The sequence below is a fragment of the Triticum dicoccoides genome, chromosome 4A, assembly GCF_002162155.2.
Source record: "Triticum dicoccoides isolate Atlit2015 ecotype Zavitan chromosome 4A, WEW_v2.0, whole genome shotgun sequence".
NCBI lineage: Eukaryota > Viridiplantae > Streptophyta > Magnoliopsida > Poales > Poaceae > Triticum > Triticum dicoccoides.
Genome location: NC_041386.1, coordinates 610,042,041 through 610,064,123, shown reverse-complemented (window position 1 = coordinate 610,064,123; position 22,083 = coordinate 610,042,041). Strand labels below are relative to the sequence as shown.

The window sequence follows — 22,083 nt, the reverse complement described above, 5'->3', positions numbered from 1 at the left end:
TGGATGTCGTTTGAGCTTCTGTTTGTGTTTCATCTGTAGTCGGATGTTGCTCTTATGTATGACGATGTTGTATTCGTGTGGCATTGTATGCCTCTTGTATGTATCCCCAACTATTATGTAATGGTACGATGTAATGATATCCACCTTGCAAAAGTGTCTCCAATATGCTCTTCTATCCTTGGTGGGACCTTCGAGTTCCTTTAGGATAGGGTCGCATATTGGGCGTGACAATGGATCACCCTGCCAGAGACCCCTTGACGGAACAAAACCTCTAGATAATCCTCCATTAAATTTCACCATAAAGTTTGCAGAAGTCACACATCTCATGATCATCGCTATCCTCCCAGGGGCAAAGCCGAATTGTGTAAACATATGCTCAAGAAAAATCCACTCGACACGGTTGTATTCCTTCATCATATCCAACTTCACTGCACTTCCTTGTCTGAATTGCATGCACACATTTATACGCCACAATAACGTTATTCATGATAAGCCGTCCCGGGACAAAGGCACTTTGCTCTTCCGATATGAGAATAGGAAGAATAGCCTTAAGCCTATTTGCCAGAACCTTCGTCGCGATCTTGTAGAGAACATTACATAAGCTTATAGGTTGGAACTGCAAAAGTAACTCCGGTGAGTTGACTTTCGGAATCATCACAATCACTGTCGCATTGAAGGAATCTGGTGCCGCAACTACCTCCAGAAAATCACGCACAACTCGACATACACCCTCTCTTACCATTGACTAGTGTCGTTGGTAAAACATGAGCTTCAACTATAAAATTGACAGGGCGACAACTTTAAACATCGGGGTGTTTCTGCTACGAGGTAGCCTTGATAACAATATAACAGTTCCTTCATTAACCACGTGGTTGAGAGCATCTCCAGTAGACCTCGTATAACGTCGACCCACAAAACGCGTTTGTAGTTCACGAAAAAACGGCTTTGTGGGTCGACGCGGGCGGCCGCAGAGTCAGACCCCGCAAAAGGGAACTGTATAGAAGGATATTCGCGGAATATGCTTTTTTATGGGTCGGCTTTGCGGGGTCTGCTCTTGCACCGCTCCCGATGGTCCGCAAATATTAATACCACACCACAATACAACAATCATCCATATTATAAATAATTATTCAGAAAAATTATCAATACCACACCACAATACAACAGTCATCCATATTACAAATAATTATTCAAATGACCAAAGGAAACTAAATAATTTAATATAAAACTTGTCCCGAATACAATCACACATGAATTAAATGAAAATGAATAGAAAATGAGTTTTGTTACTGTCTAGCCCTTTGCCAATGGTGCTCAATGAGATTCTCCTGAAGCTGAAAGTGGGTGTTTGCATTTTCAATCTCCTTGTAGGTCTGAAGAAAAGCTCTAATGCGGTTAGGGTCTGTGGCTGGTTTCACACGGCTACCCACACTATCGTAGAAGAACTCCAAGTTCATGCCTCTCTCATCTTCGAGAATCATATTGTGAAGAATAACACAGCATGTCATGATGTTTTTCAAGGTCCGCTTGTCCCAAAAATGAGCAGAGGACCACGAACAAATGGCAAACCTTGATTGCAAAACCCCGAATGCTCTTTCAATATCTTTTTGGGCCACCTCTTGCACCCTTGCAAATTCACATTGTTTCCTAGTTATGGGTTCTTTGATGCTCTTGACAAATGTGCACCAAGGAGGGTATATACCATCTGCAAGATAGTACCCCTTTATGTATTCTTGTCCATTGATAGTGCAGTTGCAAGCAGGAGCATCACCACTAGCTAGCCTAGCAAACAAATGACACCGTTGCAACACATTGATATTATTGAGAGTACCCAGCATACCAAAAAAGCAATGCCAAATCCATAAATCCTCATATGTTACAACCTCTAGCACAATTGTGGCATCACGAGACTTGTCATAATACATTCCCTCCCATGCCTTCTGATAGGTGAGAACCCAATGAACGAGTTCACGCCCGAGGTGGCCCGATCTTCACGTCGTAGGATCGAATCGCGAGGGATAACTAGCTACAAGAAGCCGGGATAACTAGCTTTATACCTACCAAGATTGGATGCAACCCGTATGTTGGGGATGGCTAACCAAAGCTATAAGAACTCCAACCCGCTGTCCGAACAGTCGCAAAACCACAAATCGGGACTAATCCACACAAAACGGCCAGAACCGTAGAGCACGAACTAGGGAGAACCAGAGGCTCCTTCTTGCGAATCCGAATAAACTCACAAGAGCAAAGGTAGCAAGATCTCTCGGATCTCTCTAGCAGTCTTGCTGCATAAGCTTGTAGCTGAATGGTTTGACAAAAGGTTTGTAAGAGAATGAGGGAGATGGGGTTTTATAGCAGGGACAACCCCCCTTAGCTAGGTGTGAAAATGATTTCAAAAGTAAGAAGGTTTGCATGGCTTCCTTGGGGGAATAAGCAGTCAACTTTGGGAGTTGTTGGAGAGCTCCTCGGAAATTCGCGAAGCCCTGACAGCCTGGAAACCTCCCACGAGAATGACTAGTACTTTTGACTCACAACTCCAAATGATGTGAGGTTTTTTGCATTGGAAAGATAATTTGATTTAGCTTCTGGTGATGTAACCCTATGGCCCCGTATATCCACCATATGGGTGTGCCACCATGAAACATCAGAGGTAAAAACTGACAACATCAGCTTCACTTGAAACTTGTTTTCTTCAAACTTGTTCCTCCAAACCGGTTGCTTCAAAAGCTCATAGGTTGTTGGATTTCTTCCATGTGATACCTAAGTTCAATCAACAACAACGGGGATGAAAGTGCAGCCATGTGTTCAAGATTGTGGTATGAATTTAAGTTAGCGTTCACTTGGCCATGTGTTTGCTTGATTCGGCTTAGTAATTCTTTCCAACTAAATTGTGCACTTTTCTGAAATGGCATGTATGATGTACCCATGTGCTCATCATCCTCCCTCCATTGATGAAGAGTCGTCCTCAACTCTCTTTGATCTGCAAAAGGTAAGTAGAAGGGAAGTAGATAATATCCATGTAAAGAAATGATGCAATCCTCATTTGTAGCTTTCACCTTTGAATTGTGTTGCATCTGATCATCTACTTGTTTGTCACAACTTAGAGTTTGTTCAAGGATGATTGGTGTCATTTCAATGATCGATATGTCCTCATCATCCCCCCTCTCTTTAAAAGGAGTCGTCCTTGACTCTACCTGGTCATCACACAAAAGAAAGCAGGGCAATACCAAATCATAATGCAAAGGTTTCATGATATAGAGAATTTTAGTTTTCAACTTTTCTATCTTATGGATGATGAAAACATGATGTTTTGTTCGACTTAGAAGTTCCTTCCAGCAAACACTTCCATGGAGTACAAATTTATAACCAACCATGACCATGTCCATGTCAGCCTCCCTCTCTAGGAGAAAAGTTGTCCTCGACTTCATTTGGTCTAGAAGATTATAGCACAAGGACAATACAAAATAACTAGGAAAAGAAAATGATGAATAATCATGTGCAACATTCAGTTTTATTGGATCTTTAATAGCCTCTTCAAGATTAACAAAAACATATTGTTGGATGGATGATGTACCAAACATTTTTTTCTCTAATCTTATCGCGCCATTGCTTCAAAAACTCATAAGTGCATACCTCTGGCTTCATCAAAATGGAAGATCCTTTTTGTTTTACCTCATTGAGTACTTGAATGCCTTTCAGAAAAACAATCTTCACACACGCACCTTGTGTAGTGGTACTCCATGTCCTCCATATTTGATCTTGGATCTCAGTCTCCCATCGTTGCAAGAGAGCTGATATGTATGCCTTTTGCACCTGCACATATTGCAAAGAAAGAGAATTTTGTGAAAGGTTAGTTATTGAATGTTCCTCTCTCTTTTCATTCGGTGGATCAATCATCTCTTTCATATTATGGGGAAACACCTCAATCTCACGTTTGATGGACTCACCCAACTCACTAATCCTCTCTATTGGATGATGTGGTATATTATGTTGTGGTTCACTCATCTCTCTAATGTGGTGTGGAATGATCTCAATCTCACATTTTGTGGACTCACACAAGACATTTATCCTCTCTCGCTGAATGTGTGGTATATCTAGGTATAGATCTTTCATTTCCTTAATCTCATGATGATCAATCTGATCCTCACATTTTGTGGACTCACTCACTTCATTTTTATTATCACTCTCATTATATGGAATTTTGGAAAGTGGACTCTCTTCCTCACATTTGGTGGAGCCACCTAACTTGCTTTTCTTATCACTCTTAGATTCCCATTCACCTTGTTCATTGATAAATAGAACTCTCTTGTTTCGACATTCAGAAGAAATGGGACCATGCCCTTTGCACTTCAACACTCAATGTCTTGGCTTAGAGATGATGGTACAGTCGTGGGGTTAGAGGTACTTCCGGTAGCAGAAGGAGCGCGCTTGTCAACATTCTAGGAGCCGGTGATGATGACGATGAAGCTGATGTTCGTCGGGTGGTAGTAGGATGTGAAGTATGCTGAAACCGAGAACCACCATGAGAGGCACTCCACTGCGACTTTTGCCATGGTTTAGTGGTGTGGTTATGGGATATCCGTCCATGACCACTCCGCTGCACCTTCCTCTCTGTGCGCTTTGCTTGCTCCAGAAGATCTTGTAGAGTGTTATAGGGAAACATCTCCACAAAATCAGAAATTTCATTGTTGAGACCATGCAGAAATCTCGCCATCTTTGACTCCTCATCCTCATGAATACGAGCACGAACGAGAAGTAATTCCATCTATTTATAGTATTCATCCATCGTGCGCGTACCTTGGCTGAGGCGCTGCAATTTGTTCCAGAGATCTCTTTGATATTGTGAAGGAACAAACCTTCGCCTCATGGCTTGTTTCATCTCTTCCCAAGTGTCCATGTGGTCACGGCCTAGCAGCAGCTGATCTTCTTGTAGTTGATTCCACCAAGTGAGTGCATAACCAGAAAACACAACACAAGCAAGGTTTACTCTCTTCGGATCAGCAAGGTTATGGATACGAAAAGTCTGATCACACTGCTCTTCCCAATCAAAGTATGCGTCGGGGTCTTCCCTTCCTGTGAACTTGGGGACGTGCAACTTGATTCTTGCTATGTCATCTCGACCAACTCGGTCACGATGTTCGGCATGATGCCCATCTTCAGCAGCACGACGGTATGGGACACTATCATAATCATCAAAATCATCTCCATGACCACGAGCAACACGCTCATGAAGGTCATAGTAGTGCCCACAAGGACCATGGCCTCGCCCTCGAAGTTGTCCTCCTCGCTACCCTCTATGAGCAGCAGCCACATGTCCACCATAGCTGTTGTTATCATCCTCCAAGCCACCATCAACAGCAGCATGCACGAAATTCTCATCCACAACTTCCTCAAGTGGGTCAATAGGGTGTTCTCGGTGTCGAACCCTATTGCCACCTGCTGGAGGTCACTCGTGAAACATCCTTCCAAGGTTTCAAACCAATTCCTGAAAATCAGCACGTGTGACCGGGGCATCTTCTTCCCCATGGTTTTCTCCATGAACACTCGATCTAGATCCTGCCATGTTAGTAAGGCCAAAGTGGAATAGGATAATTTTGTGAAATCACACAACCTCACCTCTTACTCACCAAAGTTCTTATGAGTTCACATCAGATTGTGCTTCTCCCGGATGTGTTAAAGCGATTGAAAGACAGGGATCAAAGAACTAGCTTCGGTTTTTGGTGGAGCTCGGTGGGGTAAACAAAAGGGGGCTTGTGCTGAAATCAAGTAGATGCAAACCAAGAAAATGTGGGGATAGATCTGCTGCACCTGTGCACCAAGATTGAAGAACACACAACACACAAGCTTCTGAAATTTTTCTACCAAGCTGAAACTTTTGGATCTTACACAACACTTTCTTTTTTCCTCTTGACTTTTTTGCCACTCTTTTTTTTTCTCTTTTCCCAAAGCACAACAACCAAATCTGAAAGCAATTACAAAGATGAACTTGGTGTTGATCTAAAAGATGAAGAACATGCAAGGTATGCAACAACAAGATCTCAGCACCAACAATGCTTGGATTTATTTTTTGTGGGGCTTTGAACTTCTAGGACAGAAGATATAGCATCAAAAACACTCGATCTAAAGGGATGATAGCAAGATTAACTTGGATAACATATCCTACCATGTCAATGAAGGCTCTGATGCCATATGATAGGTGAGAACCCAAATAATGAGTTCACGCCTGAGGGTGGCCCGATCTTCACATCGTAGGATCGAATCGGGAGGGATAACTAGCTACAAGCAGCCTGGATAACTAGCTTTATACCTGCCAAGGTTGGATGCACCCCATACATTGGGGATGGCTGATCGAAGCTACAAGAACTCCAACCCGCTGTCCGAACAATTGCAGAACCACAAACCAGAACTAATCTACACAAAACGGCCAGAACCATAGAGCACGAACTAGGGGAACCAGAGGCTCCTTCTCGCGAATCCGAATGAACTCACAAGAGCAAAGGTAGCAAGATCTCTTGAATCTCCCTAGCAGTCTTACTGCATAAGCTTGTAGTTGAATGGTTTGACAAAAGGTTTTTAAGATGATGGGGGGATGGGGTCTTATAGCAGGGACAACCCCCCTTAGCTAGGTGTGAAAATGGTTTCAAAAGTAAGCAGATTTGCATGGCTTTTCCTTGGGGGAATAAGCAGTCAACTTTGGGAGTTGTTGAAGAGCTCCTCGGAAATTCGCGAAGCCCTGACAGCCTGGAAACCTTCCACGAGAATGACTAGTACTTTTGACTCACAACTCCAAATGGTGTGAGGTTTTTTGCATTGGAAAGATAATTTGATTTAGCTTCTGTTGATGTAACCCTATTGCCACGTCTCTCCACCATATGGGTGTGCCACCACGAAACATCAAAGGTAAAAACTAACAGCATCAGCTTCACTTGAAACTTGTTTTCTTCAAACTTGTTCCTCCAAACCGGTTGCTTAAAGAGCTCATAGGATGTTGGATTTCTTACATGTGATACCTAAGTTCAACCAACAACAATGGGGATGAAAGTGCAGCCATATGTTCAAGATTGTGGTATGAACTTAAGTTAGCGTTCACCTAGCCATGTGTTTGCTTGATTCGGCTTAGTAATTTTTTCCAACTAAATTGTGCACTTATATGAAATGGCATGTATGATGTACCCATGTGCTCATCATCCTCCCTCCCTTGATGAAGAGTCGTCCTCGACTCTCTTTGATCTGCAAAAGATAAATAGAAGGGAAGTAGATAATATCCATGCAAAGAAATGATGCAATCCTCATTTGTAGCTTTCACCTTTGAATTGTGTTGCATCTGATCATCTACTTGTTTGTCACAACTTAGAGTTTGTTCAAGGATGATTGGTGTCGTTTCAATGGTCGATATGTCCTCATCACCTTCGGACAATTTTTCCAAGTCCAATGCAGACATTCAATGCTACCTAGCATGTCAGGCCAACCTCTTATCTCATTAGATGCCATCAATTTTTTTGTGTCTTCCTCGTTGGGTGCCCGAAGATATTCAGGACCAAATACACGGACGATCACTTCGGCAAACCTACGCACTGACTCAATTGTGGTATCTTCACCAATGCGAAGGTACTCATCGACATAGTCAGCCGGAATGCCATATGTAATTACCCTCATAGCTGCCGAGATTTTTTGATATGCACTAAATCCCTTCAAGCCCGCGGCATTTCTTCTTTTAGTAAAATACCGACAATTGGCCTCGCAAGCTTGAACAATTTTCACAAGAGAGATCGGCACATTCGGTACCTTCTCCGAAAGAGGTGCGGCGGATATGTTGGATTCTCCGCGAAGTAGTCTTGCATCAACATCTCGTTCCCGAGATGGCGATTCCGAGGAATGCAAAGACGGCCGATGGTCGATCCTCGCCGCCTCTTTCGGTTCTCATCTTCGTGCTCCTTCACGGCAAGGGTCATCACCAACATCTGCTGGCGATAGTTCGCAAGCAGCGTCTCAACATCCGGTTGTAAAATTCAGGTGTAAAATTCACAGGGCGACAACTTTAAACACCGGAGTGTTTCCGCCACGAGGTAACCTTGATAACAATATAATGGTTCCTTCATTAACCACGGGGTTAAGAACTTTAGGACTCGAATTTTCTTTTGTCAAAACATACCCAAACGATATGTAGAAATGAAACCTTCAACATATGAAGCCAACAGGAAACAGTTTTGTTTGCCGGGCATTTTTTTGTATACAAATTAAATTGTCTCCAACAAGAATTGAAGGGAAATTTGTATCCCAATTTGATTTGATTGAAGGCCAGAAAACAGAGCACGAGTAATCTTTTCCCATCTAAATATAATTACCACGTTCCCTGAAGGAAAAAAAAACACGAAATCCCCGCCCGTGCCCCCAAAATCAGAACCCTCCCGCCCACCGTAACCGCCGAGTACCAACAGCTCGCCGCCGGCAGCCATGGAGCTCGTCGCTCGCCTGCTCCGCCGCCTCCTCTGGCTTCTCCACCGCCGTCGCCGCGGCCTCCCACCGGACGCCCCCCTCGACTTCCTCTGCTTCCTGGCGCGCGAGGCAGCTCGAGTACTCCTCCCGCCGCCAGCCACGCAGCCCGCGGAGGCCAGCAGCATCCTCGCCGCCGTCCTCTCCGCCGGGATCCTCCGCCTCCCTCGCGGCCCGACGCCTCCGTTCGCGGTCGCTCCGCCCCTCCTCCCCATGGCTCTGCTCCGCCTCGCGCTCGCTCGGATCCGCTCGGGCGCGCTGCCCGCTCCAGTCGACGCGGCGGCGCCTCCCGCTGCACTCCACGCCCCAGCGCCTCCCGCGGGTCCAGTCGACGCCCGCGAGCAGTTGGACAGGATTATTTTTGGCGCTCTGGTCCACTGGGCACGCCGCGTCGCTCCGCCGCCGACGGAGCCGTTCGCGCTGCGGCTCCTCCTTCGCCTTCCAGAGCACCAGTGTCGACGGCTTCTTCCGCCGACCCCGAGCGCCCGCGCCAAGTCCACCGTCCTCGGCGTGCTGTTCTACCTCGCCTTGCGCCGGCTCATGTCCGCGATTCCCCGCGAGAAGGATGCCGCCCTTCTAGATTTTGTCGGTCTTCTCCGGCCTCTCAGCCTCCGTCTTCTCCCATCGGGCACCGAGGAGGCCCACGCGGGCATCCCGCCCCCGCCCCCGCGTGCACCCGCCAGGCTCCGCCCGTGTGCTCCGACCCCAGCCGCAGCCGCAGCCGCTGATGACGGCGTGCACTTACTGATCCGCCACGCTCTCGCGAGGTTCCCGGCTCGACGTCGAGTCGTTGCTCCGACCCCTGCGCTGATCGCCCTTCGTCTGGCCCTCGACCGCACCGTGTACATCATCACTATTCACGTCCTGGCCATGATGAGGATGCTCGAGATGCGCGATGCCGCCGCCGCTGCGCGTGCTGCTGCCATTGTAGCTCTGACTACGCCGAGTGATGATGCTGCCGATGGCAAGGTTGATTCCGAGGAGAGCGTCCAGGCGGTGCTTGTTTCGAGTGCTGATGAGGCACGAGCGATGATCCGGGGCTGGGATAGCGTCAAGACGTCGACGGTGGTTGTCGATGTGCCGCCGCACCTCCCTCGCAAGGAGGCTCTCATCATCAACAACATCCTTATGTGTTCCGGTTCCAGAGCACGTCCGTCGCTCTTTCGCCGAGGTCCGATCTTGTCGTTTATCATAGAGTAGATACACTCGCGCTCTTCATTTACTGAGTATATTCATAGCTGCATTCATTCATGTTCATGTGTTCGGATAGATAGCAGAAACTAGGAGACAGATGAGGTCAAGTGTGGGCGGCAACTATGTGTTGTTAGCATGTACGTAGTTGGATTTACACCAAATTTTGAGACAGACACCTGCAACTGCAAAGTAGAGTGACAGATGCAGCAACGGTGTGTTTTGCATAACATTCAGAAATCATTGCCAACAAAAGTAAATCAAAAATAGCTGCAGTGCTTATCCATGTTATGTACCCAGTTACAGTGTTGATGCTTACAAGAGTGGCCGAATCCTCCATTCACCAACATTATTGTCTCAAAGAGACAGAAATGGCACCATCATTGTTAATTGTTAATGCCAGCCAAACCAAACTAAGAAATGAAACAAGAACATGAAACGAACTACAAACAGTTCCATCTCTCTTCATGTCAGCGGCACAACTCTTGCATTGTATCTTCATGAGGGTCCATCCTCTTCAATATATAATGTGCAAAACTAGTCACAAAGCACAAGTAAATAGCGGGTAGACCGTGCAAACATGTTTCAGGATACCACATCGGATTTCCATCCCTGGCTATACATCCCTACACCAACTAATAATCCCTTAAAGTAAAATCAAGGTGCAGTTGGGTGAAATTTTTCCTTTAAGATGCCTTCTAGTAGTTGTATGAAGCAAGTCAACATCCAATTCTTTGTCCTTGCGAAAGCCTTCTATTGGATATTGATATGAGTGATCTATACATAACAACTCCAATGCAGGGGCATTTTCAACCACGTGCAGAAGGAACTCAACTTCGCCCTTGCATGCTTCAAAACCTGTAATATGCAGGCTCTTCATGTTGCTGAACAGACGCTCCGAAAGCTTCCTCATAGGTTCAGGCTCTTGTACCAGGCGCACATAAGCAGCGTTACAAAACTACAATTTACAACCAAAAATAAAGTGAGAAGGATTGTGACTAATCTGTTGTTCATTTTATCTATAATCAAATGTCAATGAATAATCTGAGTACGTGACCAAGTTGCTGACAGAGTTTATTAAACTGTCATTTTAGTTTATGAAAGATTTAAACTGAAACTTGGCTCATCACGTTTTATACTCGGACAAATATGCTTTTCAGTTGTAAGCATGACATTTCTATGGTTAAAAAATGAGATGTGTATTGCCTTGACAGAAGCTATAATGTAGTAATACTAATAAGAAATGTATAGACTATCAGCCAAAAAACCATATGGGTACTTACGTGCAGCTCTAACTTCTCAATTAAAGGAGCAGACCTCAAAAAGGAGACCAGTGACAAGCTGTCGAATTCGTTGACATAGTCCAAGCTCAATTGTAAACTTGTCATCCGAGAAAAGTTGCATGGGTAAGACATCAAACAGGGAACCTGAAAGATAGATAACCAAAAGGTCATGCCACGATAATATAATATAATGGGATGATCCACGATATAAAAGTTGGTCGAAGAGCAAACCTCTGGTGATTTACAGCCTGCATTGAGGGTCAGATGTTGCACACTTGTAAGAACTTTAGCAAGCACGGTAATAGTGTGCTCAAGAGTGTCTCCAAAATAATATATGTTTGCAAATTTCAGTTCCGATGATTTACCGAGGTCAATAGGCACCGCCACTCCTCTGTATTCGAAAGTCGCAAGGTTCACGGCATGGAATGCTATATTTGTTAATCTGCAGGAAGCAATTTTCAAGTATAGCAGGTGAGGCAGTGGGCCGTTAACCTTTAGTTCACCATTGAAATGGCATCTAACAATACTCAGCCACTCTAGGTTACAGCAGTTTGACAACATATGTTGAATATCCTTCCCACTGACATTCACTATGCTCAGATCAAGCTTCCTTAGGTTAGGGAAACCACTAAAATGCATCGGTGGCTGGAAATCTACAAAGCTAAGATGAAGTTTCTGTAGACGGTGTATACTATCCTTGTCTAAAAGGTCAAGCGGGAATTTGTACCAATCAACACAACCTGGGGGTTGACGCCCTTCTGATGCTAAATCAAGAACTAGTGCCTTTGTCCCTGATGATACAGCAAAACGTACCCAATTATCAAGATGTTCAACCAACATCCAGTTCAACTCAATTTTGATTTCAAGCTCTTCAACCAACTTGCCACGGCACTGTCTCAGGACCCTATTAACAATGTGACTGAACACTAGATTATACACTCTTTTCTCATGATATTTCTTGCCACACATTGTATTTCCATCGAAACTCAGTTTAGGACAAACTGTCCACAAGTATCTCCATTTCCTTGAGACGGCACTGGTTCTTACAGCCTCTTCCACAGACAACTTTGACAAAACTGTGCATAACACGTCCTGCAGAACAAAAAATATATTGTAGTTGCGCACAGGTAGAAATTAGTAATCTGCAACCAACAGACGGCGGGCTGGAGCACGAGATTTTAGCATAGTACCTCTGGAAGGTCTCCAAGCACATCAACCGCTGGTTCCTCTGCGCCATGACTGATGTAGTCAGACAAAACTCCACAGATGAGAATGCCACACAGTTTGAATGGATCGTTTGCTGTAATTCCCTCTGCACGGGTTGCTCCGCAAACCAGAATGGTCAGCAATTGAAACCGGCCGCTCGATATCTGCTTTCGACAGAACGCTTCACTACGTACTATGTGCTCAGATATAGCCCTGAAAGCCAGAATGATCAGCGGTTCAAACTGACGGCCTGCTATCCTGCTGCTGCTGCTGCCTCCTCCTGGGTGGAGTTGCCTTGGATGGCAATGATTCACCACTGCAGTTGTTCCAAGCATGAAGGTGAGCATGTTCCCCATTCTGAACTGCAAAAACAAGGAGAAGCCCAATTAAAACAGATTTTCTCTGACAAAATTTCATAAGAAGTCAAGCCCCCTAACCACCACCAAAAAAAAAACAAGAAAAAAAGTTGCTTCCTTTACTGGGGACAGGACAGGGGCGGATCCGGTGTGCACCAAGAATTTCTCGATGGCGTCAATGGAATTTAACTAATCATGGATGGATGGATGCATATACCTCAGAAATCAGAGGCCGGAATTGCGGACCGGGCTGAGACAGGCAGGGAGGGGAAACGGCGATGGCGGCGCGTGAAGGGCAGAGGAGGTGGCGGAGGAGGAGAGGTAGGGCACCGGCAGCGGCAGGTCGAGCCGCGGTGGGATGGGCCGGTGGGTCGGACTGAGGAGAGTACGGCGAGCGTCGGCGGGGAGTAAAGAGGCGTACCCCTACCGGCGGCGAGTAAAACAAGGAAGGAAGGAAGACGATGGGGATTTCTGGTCCACTTCTTTTCGCCTTTTCTTTTATTTAGCAGCTTATATTAAGCACAATTCAAAAAGAACTCCAAATTATGAACTAAGCGGGTCCACCACGGAAAACCTTACAAACTTCCGAGTGGCGATTTGCTTAGGTGATCGGCAAGCGGATGGCTAGGGTTAGGGTTTCAACCAGGGGTGGTGGTGAACTCTGACGATCGGAACGAGGAGACTGCGCTTTCTCTTCTTGCTAGTTGCTCATGGTGTCGCGGAACAGAGGTGGAGAAACGACATCCTCAGGACTCGTTTGGTAGCCAGGGATCCTCCCGAGATCCCAGCCGAAACCCCGGGTGGCCCGTCCACGGGCCAAGTTAGCGCCAGTTTGATCCATATGCGCATTTGGACGCCCTTCATCTAGGGGTTTCTCGCCTCAATCCACGTGTTTTCCATGGGAAAGAATCCACGTCTCAGGACGTGGGGGTGGGGGGAGGGGAGAAAATCATTGTCTCTCTCGCGATCGCGCGCCTCCACCCATACTGACTTTGACTTCTTTCTCGCGCGACCTTCTTTGCCTCCATCTAGCTCGTGTCTCACTTCCTCTCGCGGCTTCAGTGACCTTTTCCTTGTCTTCCTTGCACGGATTCGGTGGCGGATCCTCCTCCTGTTTCTTCCAAATTGCGGATCTGTGCCGTGAGCAGCTCATCATCTTTCTTTGCTGGAATGAATCGGGCGGCAGCTCCTCCTCCAGCAGCTTCCCTGCACGAATCTGGCGACAATTGCTTCTTCAACAGCTTCCCTACGTAGATATGGATGCCACACCAAGCTGCAACACCGATTTCTTATTGCAGATGCAACTTAGTTTTTTAACCAGCTTCCTTGCGCGGATCTATATTTTAACTGCTACAACATACACACCTTTAGCTGCAAGAGCGTGATCTTTCTTTTGGTCGTAGGGATTTCCTCCCCTTTGTTGCTAAATGGGAGCAAAAATCTCCCCCGTCGTTGGTGCGGGTTCCCCATGTGCTCGTGAAAATTCCCCTTAGGGGTATGTGGCCCTAGGTTATCTCCCTTGTGCTACCAAACAAAGCCTCAAGGATGAAAACACCGACGAAGATGGCGACCAACGAGAACTCGAGCAGGAAGATGTCCAAGTCACTTGTTGATGGGAAATATTCGACGGGGAGGGCGTTCTTAGTGTGGCTAGGAGGGTTGGTTCTTACGGAGAAGGAAACGGACAGGTTTGTCTCCATTGGTCCCATCCCGATCATCGCCAAGGTGATCAAAGTGGGAAAAGTTTTCTCCCCTGGATCGCTCATCTTCATGCTTTCGAAAGGGCCTTGCAAAGAGCACGGGGATTGCATCATGATGGTAGTTCAAGGATACAGGGAGTAATATGTTGGTCATCCGGTTTGGTAGCGACGGTGATTGGAAGCATGCCCTAAATAACAGGTAGTGACAATTTGATTTTAACATGGTGGTGATGAAGGAATGTGATGGTGACACGCGACCATCCAAGATGATTTTTGCATCAAACCACATCTTAAGGTTTGATTAGGTCCAACCACTTTAAGAATCACATTTTAAGAACTATTGATTCTTGTTCTTTCTTAAAATGTGATTTTTAAACTTAAAAAGCTTTAAAAAATAAATTACAAACTAGTGATTTTGTTCTTCCTTCTTCCTCTTTCAATGCGCCCAACCGATGCAATATACCTCAAATGACGACCACATTGTCGGACTGCCTCACGAAGCACCACTAGCCGGAGGGGTGTGCCCTCTTGCAACATCGCCATCTTGTCGCTTGTGAAGATGCTCCCTTGCATAGTGAGGACGCCATCGACGATGCACAAAAGCAAGTAGATGGATTAATACACAAAAAATTGCAACAGAACAATCATCTTAAAGTGCATTGTCTCTATCTACGACATCAATTATTCTCCATAAAGCATTCAAAGGAGTCTTGTTGATTAGTGTGTAGCTATAGTACCCACACGTCACAAGCATGAATCATAGCTAAAGTAATATATTAACATTGGTCGATGGGTTGTTGTAGCGCCCAAGATGCGATTCTATCCCAATCACGTGATGAATTCATGATTGGGGCACAATCGCATTTCGAGCGCATAGCAAGGTGGATATCGTTACAACATACCATGTACTGAATAGATGTGAGTACAAGATAAAGGCTTACACTCGCCACAAGCTACAACATCAATACAAACAATACATCAATACATAGCAATCATCATACAGAAGAGCAGGATCCGACCATGGATGAAATCAAACAAAAAAGAGGAATGACATCCACCCTGCTAGCCCAGGCTCCTGACCCAGAACCTATATCCCTTGATCAAAGAAGCAGAAGAAGAACTCCAAACAAGTAAGCATCGCACTCGCGTTAGATCATCGCATTACCTGTACATGCAACTGTTGTTGTAGTAATCTGTGAGCCACGAGGGCTCAACAATTCCATTACCATATGTATCAAGACTAACAAAGCTTAATGGGTATGGAATGGATGAGCTGTAGCAGCACTAAGCATTGTATGGTGGCTAACTTACGAGTACAAGAATAAGATGAGAAACTACGAAAACATTCGCAAACTAGTAATGATCAAGATGTGATCCTAAACTACTTACGTTCAAACATAACCCCACCGTGTTCTCTTCTTGACTCACTCGAAAAGAAACAGTCACGGTTACACACGCGGTTGGTGTATTTTAATTCGGATCTGGTGTCAAGTTCTCTACAACCGGATATTAAAAACTCTCATCTGCCACATAACCACGGGCACGGCTTTTGAAAGATTAAACCCTGCAAGTGTGTCTCAACTTAGCCCACGGTAAGCTCATAATCCGCAGAGACAATCCTCCATCGCGGGACAACAACCCGATCAAACTCGGGATCTCGGTGCATAAGACATTTCGACAATGGTAAAACAAAACCAGCAAGACCTCCCGACGTGCCGACACCCTGATAGTAGTCGCGCGTATCTCGTCTCAGGCCACGACGGATGAGCGGAGCTTACGGTCGCTGAGACCCAAGTTGCCAAGGGGGCGCCGCAAGGTGCTCTGTTTTTGGACCAACACTCATGAGGAGCACTGGCCCGGGTTTTTAATTAAGAGTCCTCGGGTGCTAGTCGGTCCTTATGCAAGTTTTAGTTGTTATTAGGCAAATGATAAAACCAATATTGGGCCTTGCTGGAAGAATTTTATTTAAAGCAAACTGTTAAGGGGGGGGCCATAAACCCCGTCCATGTTAGAAACGCAAAATCAAGGAACATAACACCGGTATGACGGAAACTAGGGCGGCAAGAGTGGAATAAAACACCAGGCAAAAGGCCAAGCCTTCCACCCTTTACCAAGTATATATGTGCATTAATTAAATAAGAGATAATGTGATATCCCATGATATCCATGTTCCAACATGGAACAACCTGCAACTGCACCTGCAACTAGCAACGCTATAAGAGGGGCTGAGCAAAGCGGTAATATAGCCAAACAACGGTTTGCTAGGAAGGTGGAAAAGGTTAGAGGTTGTTTTATGGCAATTTAGGAGGCTTGATAAACAAGTGGTAGGTAGCACGACATAGCGATAACATTGAGACAACTAGTATAGCAAAGATAGTAGTGAGATCCAAGGTGACGGTCTTCTTGCCTCAAATCCCGCTAGGAAGAGGATCAAATCCATGAAGAAGACAAGCGGGCGTAGTCAAACGAATCCTCACATTCATAACATTACCGGAACTAAGAAGCAACACCGGAAAGAAGCAAACAACATGGTAAATGCACAAACATAAACATGGCATGATGCACAAACAAGTATGGTGCATGTCCGGTTTAAATATGCATGGCATGGCAAAGTGAAAACAAACAACACTACAATTTAAGTGGAGCTCAATATGCAACGAGTTGCATATTGACGAAACACCACATTTAATTATTTAGTTCACTCCCGTTCATGTAGACAACAATATTAAATGTTAATTAACATGGCAAGAGGTGAAGCACGACAAAACTACCTATCTAGGCAATTTAAATGAGGCTGGAAACAACAAACAACAATTCCGGTAAATCCCCACATGTCTTTCAGCAATTTAATGCAAACAATAACTTTTAACATTTTAAATGTTGTTATCATGATGCGGATGGCATATGCAAGTTTTATGAAAATGCTGACACAAGCATGTTATGAAGCATTTGGTCACCGTGGCGGAACTAAAGGGGTTCCACGGATACGACAGTGGAAATGGTGTCACGGTAACATTCCGATGATCCGAAAACTCGTCGAGATGTCGGTGCAAAAGAAAGTGTGGATGTGCAAAACATGCAAACGATGGTGGGGTGATCCCGGATACCGGGTTCCCACAGGTCGACGGCATGGCAAACACGGAGGAATGTGCAATGACAACTCGGACACGGTTCGAACATGAGCATCTCATACAACAGACATTCGTTCTCGGAAGGTCGATAAGGGGTATCCCTTTCAAAGGTCACTCCCACTTTCTCTAGTGGCTACCAGTGGCACACTGCATTTGTGACACTTGTCGTAACCTGTAAATTTTGGTGGAATTTCTTCACAAGCATGTGAGGCTCATGTGTGTTTTTTTGTGCTTTTTTCATAGATCCATTTTTCTAAACGTTTAGCTTGCTTAAAAAAGGTTTTGTCTTTTTTTGTAGTGACCTGACAATAGCTATGGCCTATGGGATGTTGGTACTTGTGGTGGACGCGAGGAAGCTTGGACATGACAATCCCACACGACCATCAACACAAAGCAATTATGTCTATTTGAGGTTTACTGTGTAATTTTGCACCAAAAACAAAAGTGAAGAGAGAAGGTGGGACTCGTCCTACTTGGGGCTATGTTAAGCTGAACTAGATCATGGGCACGCGTTGCTGTGCTCGTCTATTTGTACGGTAATATAATAGAAGTTTTCATAAATATATCAATGCATGAAAAATAGAAAATGATTTTAGGAAAAGTTATCCATATATTTTTCACTTTTACAAAATATAGATCATACAAATGTGATACTACATCATCTAAATGATAGTTTTTGCTTGTTATTTTGTTATGACAGGAAACCATGTATAAAACTGAAGAAGAAAAGTTATTTCTTAGTCGCCCTTCCATCGATGGAAATATTTGCATATAAGGATGGCAAGAACTAAGTGGTATTTCTTATAGGATTAATGCGATAAATTGCAAACTAATTTATAACAATAAAGATTATTATATGGTAAAGGTGTGCAACTAGAAAATTACAAGGAAAATGAAAAAGGAGGCTTGGAAAATCTTCACTTTGACTTGTCACTCTTGCTCATTCAAAGCTAACATTGCAGACCCGCTTGAACAAAATCCGTTCTCACAACTTTTACACGACGGGTTTGGCTTTGGCTCAAATCATTTGAACTACGGATGGAACTGAAAAGAATAGGAAAAAAACCAAGAGAGTCGTAACAGTGCCAAGATCATGCCAAAGCAAACAGCCCGTGCATGTTAGAGATGGAGCTCACTGCTGATTAGCATGAACGGTTCATCTGCATTGCCACCCACTGCAATATACAGTGGATAAGAAGATTGGGTACTTAAATAATAAAAATAAAACGTTAAACAAAGGCATGAACAGCTAAGAGCACACAAATAACTGTTGGTAAATAAACAAAGAGACTGATTCCCCATTGCATACAAAGGAAAGTACTGCAAGAATCTCTGTTGCAGAAATAAATTAGTAATATGTTGAGTAATATAGGAGGGTATTAAGTATTGAAGACTACAAAACATGTAGCTTGGGTTTAGTAGCTTCCCAATATAACAAAACACATCAGCTTGTTTTTTTTCCTATGAAGGATCTTTTGCATAGAACATATGAGTACATCTAACTCGTGCGTTACCAAAAGAGGGTACAGTAAAGGAAAACAATACCTGAACAAAAGTATCATGAAGAATAAAAATATAAACAACTAAGAGTTGGCAAACATGCTTTAAAAAAATAAGTTGACAAACATTAGATTGGAATAGACAGACAACAGGGCAATTGTTCTCAAAATACAACACTTTCACTGTACAAAGCATCTAGAGAAATCTTAATATGAAATGATGAGGAAGTTAATAGAAGATATGTACAAGCAATAAAAACTATGGAGAAAATAGTATTCATCTAAACTTAAAGCATTAGCAAAAGTCATCATTTCATCCCTATATCACCTAAAACAGTTAGTTCACCGTTAAAATGTCCTGACCATTCTGTGCCGCTCAGGTTCCTTGGCCCCTAGTCAGAAGCCCAGCATTTGGTACAACATATACAACTCCAAAAGCAATAGAGTCAGAATCTAGCATACACGAGACTCAAGGACACTTTTCCTTCCTACTACCCGCCAATTCAGCTCTGTTAGTTCTGCTCTCTCAAAAAAGTGATCAAATTGGTTCGTAAAAAAGGTGCAATAAAAGGTAGATGTTTGACTGGCTTGATACAATGTTGTATCAGCAAACCAAGTAGTACCTAGCTTGAATTCATCCTCCTAAAGCACATGCATTCAGTTCAAGCTATCTTTTTTTTTGCGGGAAACATAGAGCTTTATTCAGACATAATTGGCTCCAGCGCGATCAGCCATTAGGCTCGTCACTAGGAAACCGGGGGGAGAGTCCATCCAGCAATCAGTCACTCCCAATGTGCTAACATGCTTTGCACAGAGGTGCTGAATTGTTGGCTTGTCTCACTACATGATGAATATCAAAGCTAAGGAAAGTTGAGGCTAGCCCTTCAATTTTGAGAAGAATAGGCGCTATGACAGAGCACAAAAATTGTCGCGAGTTCCAAAGCTGCACCAGCTCTAGACAAACTACTTCAAGCACCACTCGCGAAGAACCTCGAAGCTTGCCAAAAATGACTCCATCTCGCAAAGCAAGGGCTTCTGCGATGAGCGGATCGGTGACATGATGGTGCGGCTTGCTCCAGGCAGCAACAAAGGCGGATGAGGTTCGAGCAAGGCCCCCCGCTCCGCTTCTGTTATCAATCAATGAGACGCTAGCGTCTGTGTTTATCTTGAGCCACTCTAGATCGGGTGGTCTCCACCCATAACCAGGTATGATCCTAGTATGTTCTTCGGGAAGCTCCAACATCATTAGGGCTTCTCGGATCCGCTTCAGGAACTGGCCCAGATGCAAGCTCTCTCTGTCATGTGTTATGTTGTTGCGAGAAATCCATATAGCCCACATAACAATTCAAGCTATATTAGTACATAACACACCTGCTCATATCAATCAGAAATACACAACAATCATACACTTTTTAAAATACAGAAGCTAAATATCCATGGCTACTTTGTGAAAGAATATTGGACCAAGCAAGTAATCTCACACTATAGCACCTTGAGCAACTCCAAGATGTTGGTATTCAAGCATTGTACTCTTGGGCAACAAAATATTAAAGATGAAAGTTGTTCATCGCCTTCTAATGTAGCAGTAGCCAATCCAGTGAAACCACGGTCCACCCGAAGCTACAGAACCTGCATTCATTTGGGAGGGATAAAGAAGTGCATCAGTACAAAAAAAATCTATAAATCGTTGCAGAACTGGTGGGTAGGAAGGAGAGAACACTGCCTGAAGGGGAAGACGAATTAGTGACATCCGTGTCAAACCATGGCCGCCCAAGGGAGTTTTGCGGAAGTAAGGAGAAGCTAGGCGATGGAGATTATATATAAGCGCGTCGTAAAGGGGGAGCATGAATCGCAAGTGTAAATGACCTTCAGTTACCGGCGACTCGCACATCGATTATCATCAATGACTTGCATCATTTGTGATTTACTTCTGAAACCGCCGGTGAAAGGAATTGAAACGATAGGGCATGATTCACTGCCCGCACAACCCTATCGTGGTGCTTCAGTCGGACCCGACCTAGGTCGTCGTAGGTGTCAGACAAAGAGGAGGGAGGCGGAATGGCGGCAACGGCGGTGGCAGACCAGGGAGAGGAGGACGGAGGAGTGCGATGCTGGAGGTGGGATCACGGGGAAAGGAGGCCAGGTTTGTGCATGACCGTGGACTAGCGATTGGGCTGAGAGAACAGGCCCAGTTAACCAGAAGGCTTTGTTTCGGCCTTTGGAGCAGCAACCCAAAGGACAGATGGGCCATTTTCAGGAGAGATGGCTGAACACGGGAGATCAGACGCCCAAAAACGTCTAGATCATGAAAACGGACGGTTGGAAATCCAAAATACTGAGAGGACTCGCTTTAGGCTCGGTTATACTGTCCTTAATATGGACACATTTGTTTGATGATAAGATGTTAAGAGGAACCATCCATTATTTGTGATAGTAGGAGGGAGTTTATTGCTGCATGTAGTAGCAGAACCGAACGGCGTTATGTCTTATTAGTGGAGGTCACGACACTGCACAAACATGATGAAGGAGGGTTCAACAACTATTTTTTATGATTGGTATGATATGTCATGCAAATTTCCTTGTATACATTTTTGAATTTTGCATGAGAGACACAAATTTTGTAGCCCACGAACTAGCTAGTTTATGAAATTTTCTACTACTAGTGTCTAGATGGACGAACCTCCTATTTATATCTGTACCCTAATTGTAAACAATCTAAATTTATCTATTAAGATACTAAATCCCCTAATTTGGAGCCTTCAAGTGTGTCGGGCGTGTGGGATCATTGGCCCTCATGTAAGGATGTGTGTCATTGGTTGAGGTTCATGTTTTATTATCTATATATCTATATCTATACCAATATAAAAAGACCCAGAGGGATAGATCTAATAAATCTCAGCCATCAAACAACGTCAATCCAACGATCCAATGCCGAGCACTCAACATGTTTAACGTGCAATTAATAACATACCAAATATAGACTATCCACGTAATTAACACATAATTGATATCCTATTACATAATATTAACATGTAATTAATTTGTTACCTAATATCAACGTGCATTGCACATACGCATTAGTATTTTTATTATTCACGTACTAATTTTGCACATTTTAATTAATGACATTTATTAAAAATTACGAACATTTAATAAAATCTTTGGATTTTTTAAATACATGAATAATTTTAAAATTTACGAACATTTTTAAGGTTTAGACCTTT

The 22,083-nt window shown here is 44.2% G+C and overlaps 1 protein-coding gene across 1 annotated transcript; it reads right to left on the bottom strand.

Moving 5' to 3' along the window:
- Positions 1 to 9,940: 9,940 nt before the first annotated feature.
- On the bottom strand, positions 9,941 to 12,995 carry LOC119287307 (F-box/FBD/LRR-repeat protein At1g13570-like). The gene is made up of 5 exons (XM_037566829.1): positions 12,747 to 12,995; positions 12,158 to 12,535; positions 11,199 to 12,059; positions 10,968 to 11,111; positions 9,941 to 10,642 (listed from the first exon to the last, which is right to left on the bottom strand). The coding sequence occupies exons 2-5, from the start codon at positions 12,527 to 12,529 to the stop codon at positions 10,331 to 10,333; spliced, it is 1,689 nt and encodes a 562-aa protein (XP_037422726.1). The 5' UTR covers positions 12,530 to 12,535; positions 12,747 to 12,995; the 3' UTR covers positions 9,941 to 10,330.
- Between the last annotated feature and the right edge of the window lie 9,088 nt (positions 12,996 to 22,083).

What these genes read in the sequence shown, in the direction of transcription:
- LOC119287307 (XM_037566829.1), bottom strand. Translation starts at nt 12,529, where the DNA reads ATGGGGAACATGCTCACCTTCATGCTTGGAACAACTGCAGTGGTGAAT. An exon ending in TGCTTGGAGACCTTCCAGAG is followed by an intron (nt 12,060 to 12,157) that starts GTACTATGCTAA and finishes TTTGTTCTGCAG; the next exon opens with GACGTGTTATGCACAGTTTT. An exon ending in CAGGCTGTAAATCACCAGAG is followed by an intron (nt 11,112 to 11,198) that starts GTTTGCTCTTCG and finishes TCTATCTTTCAG; the next exon opens with GTTCCCTGTTTGATGTCTTA.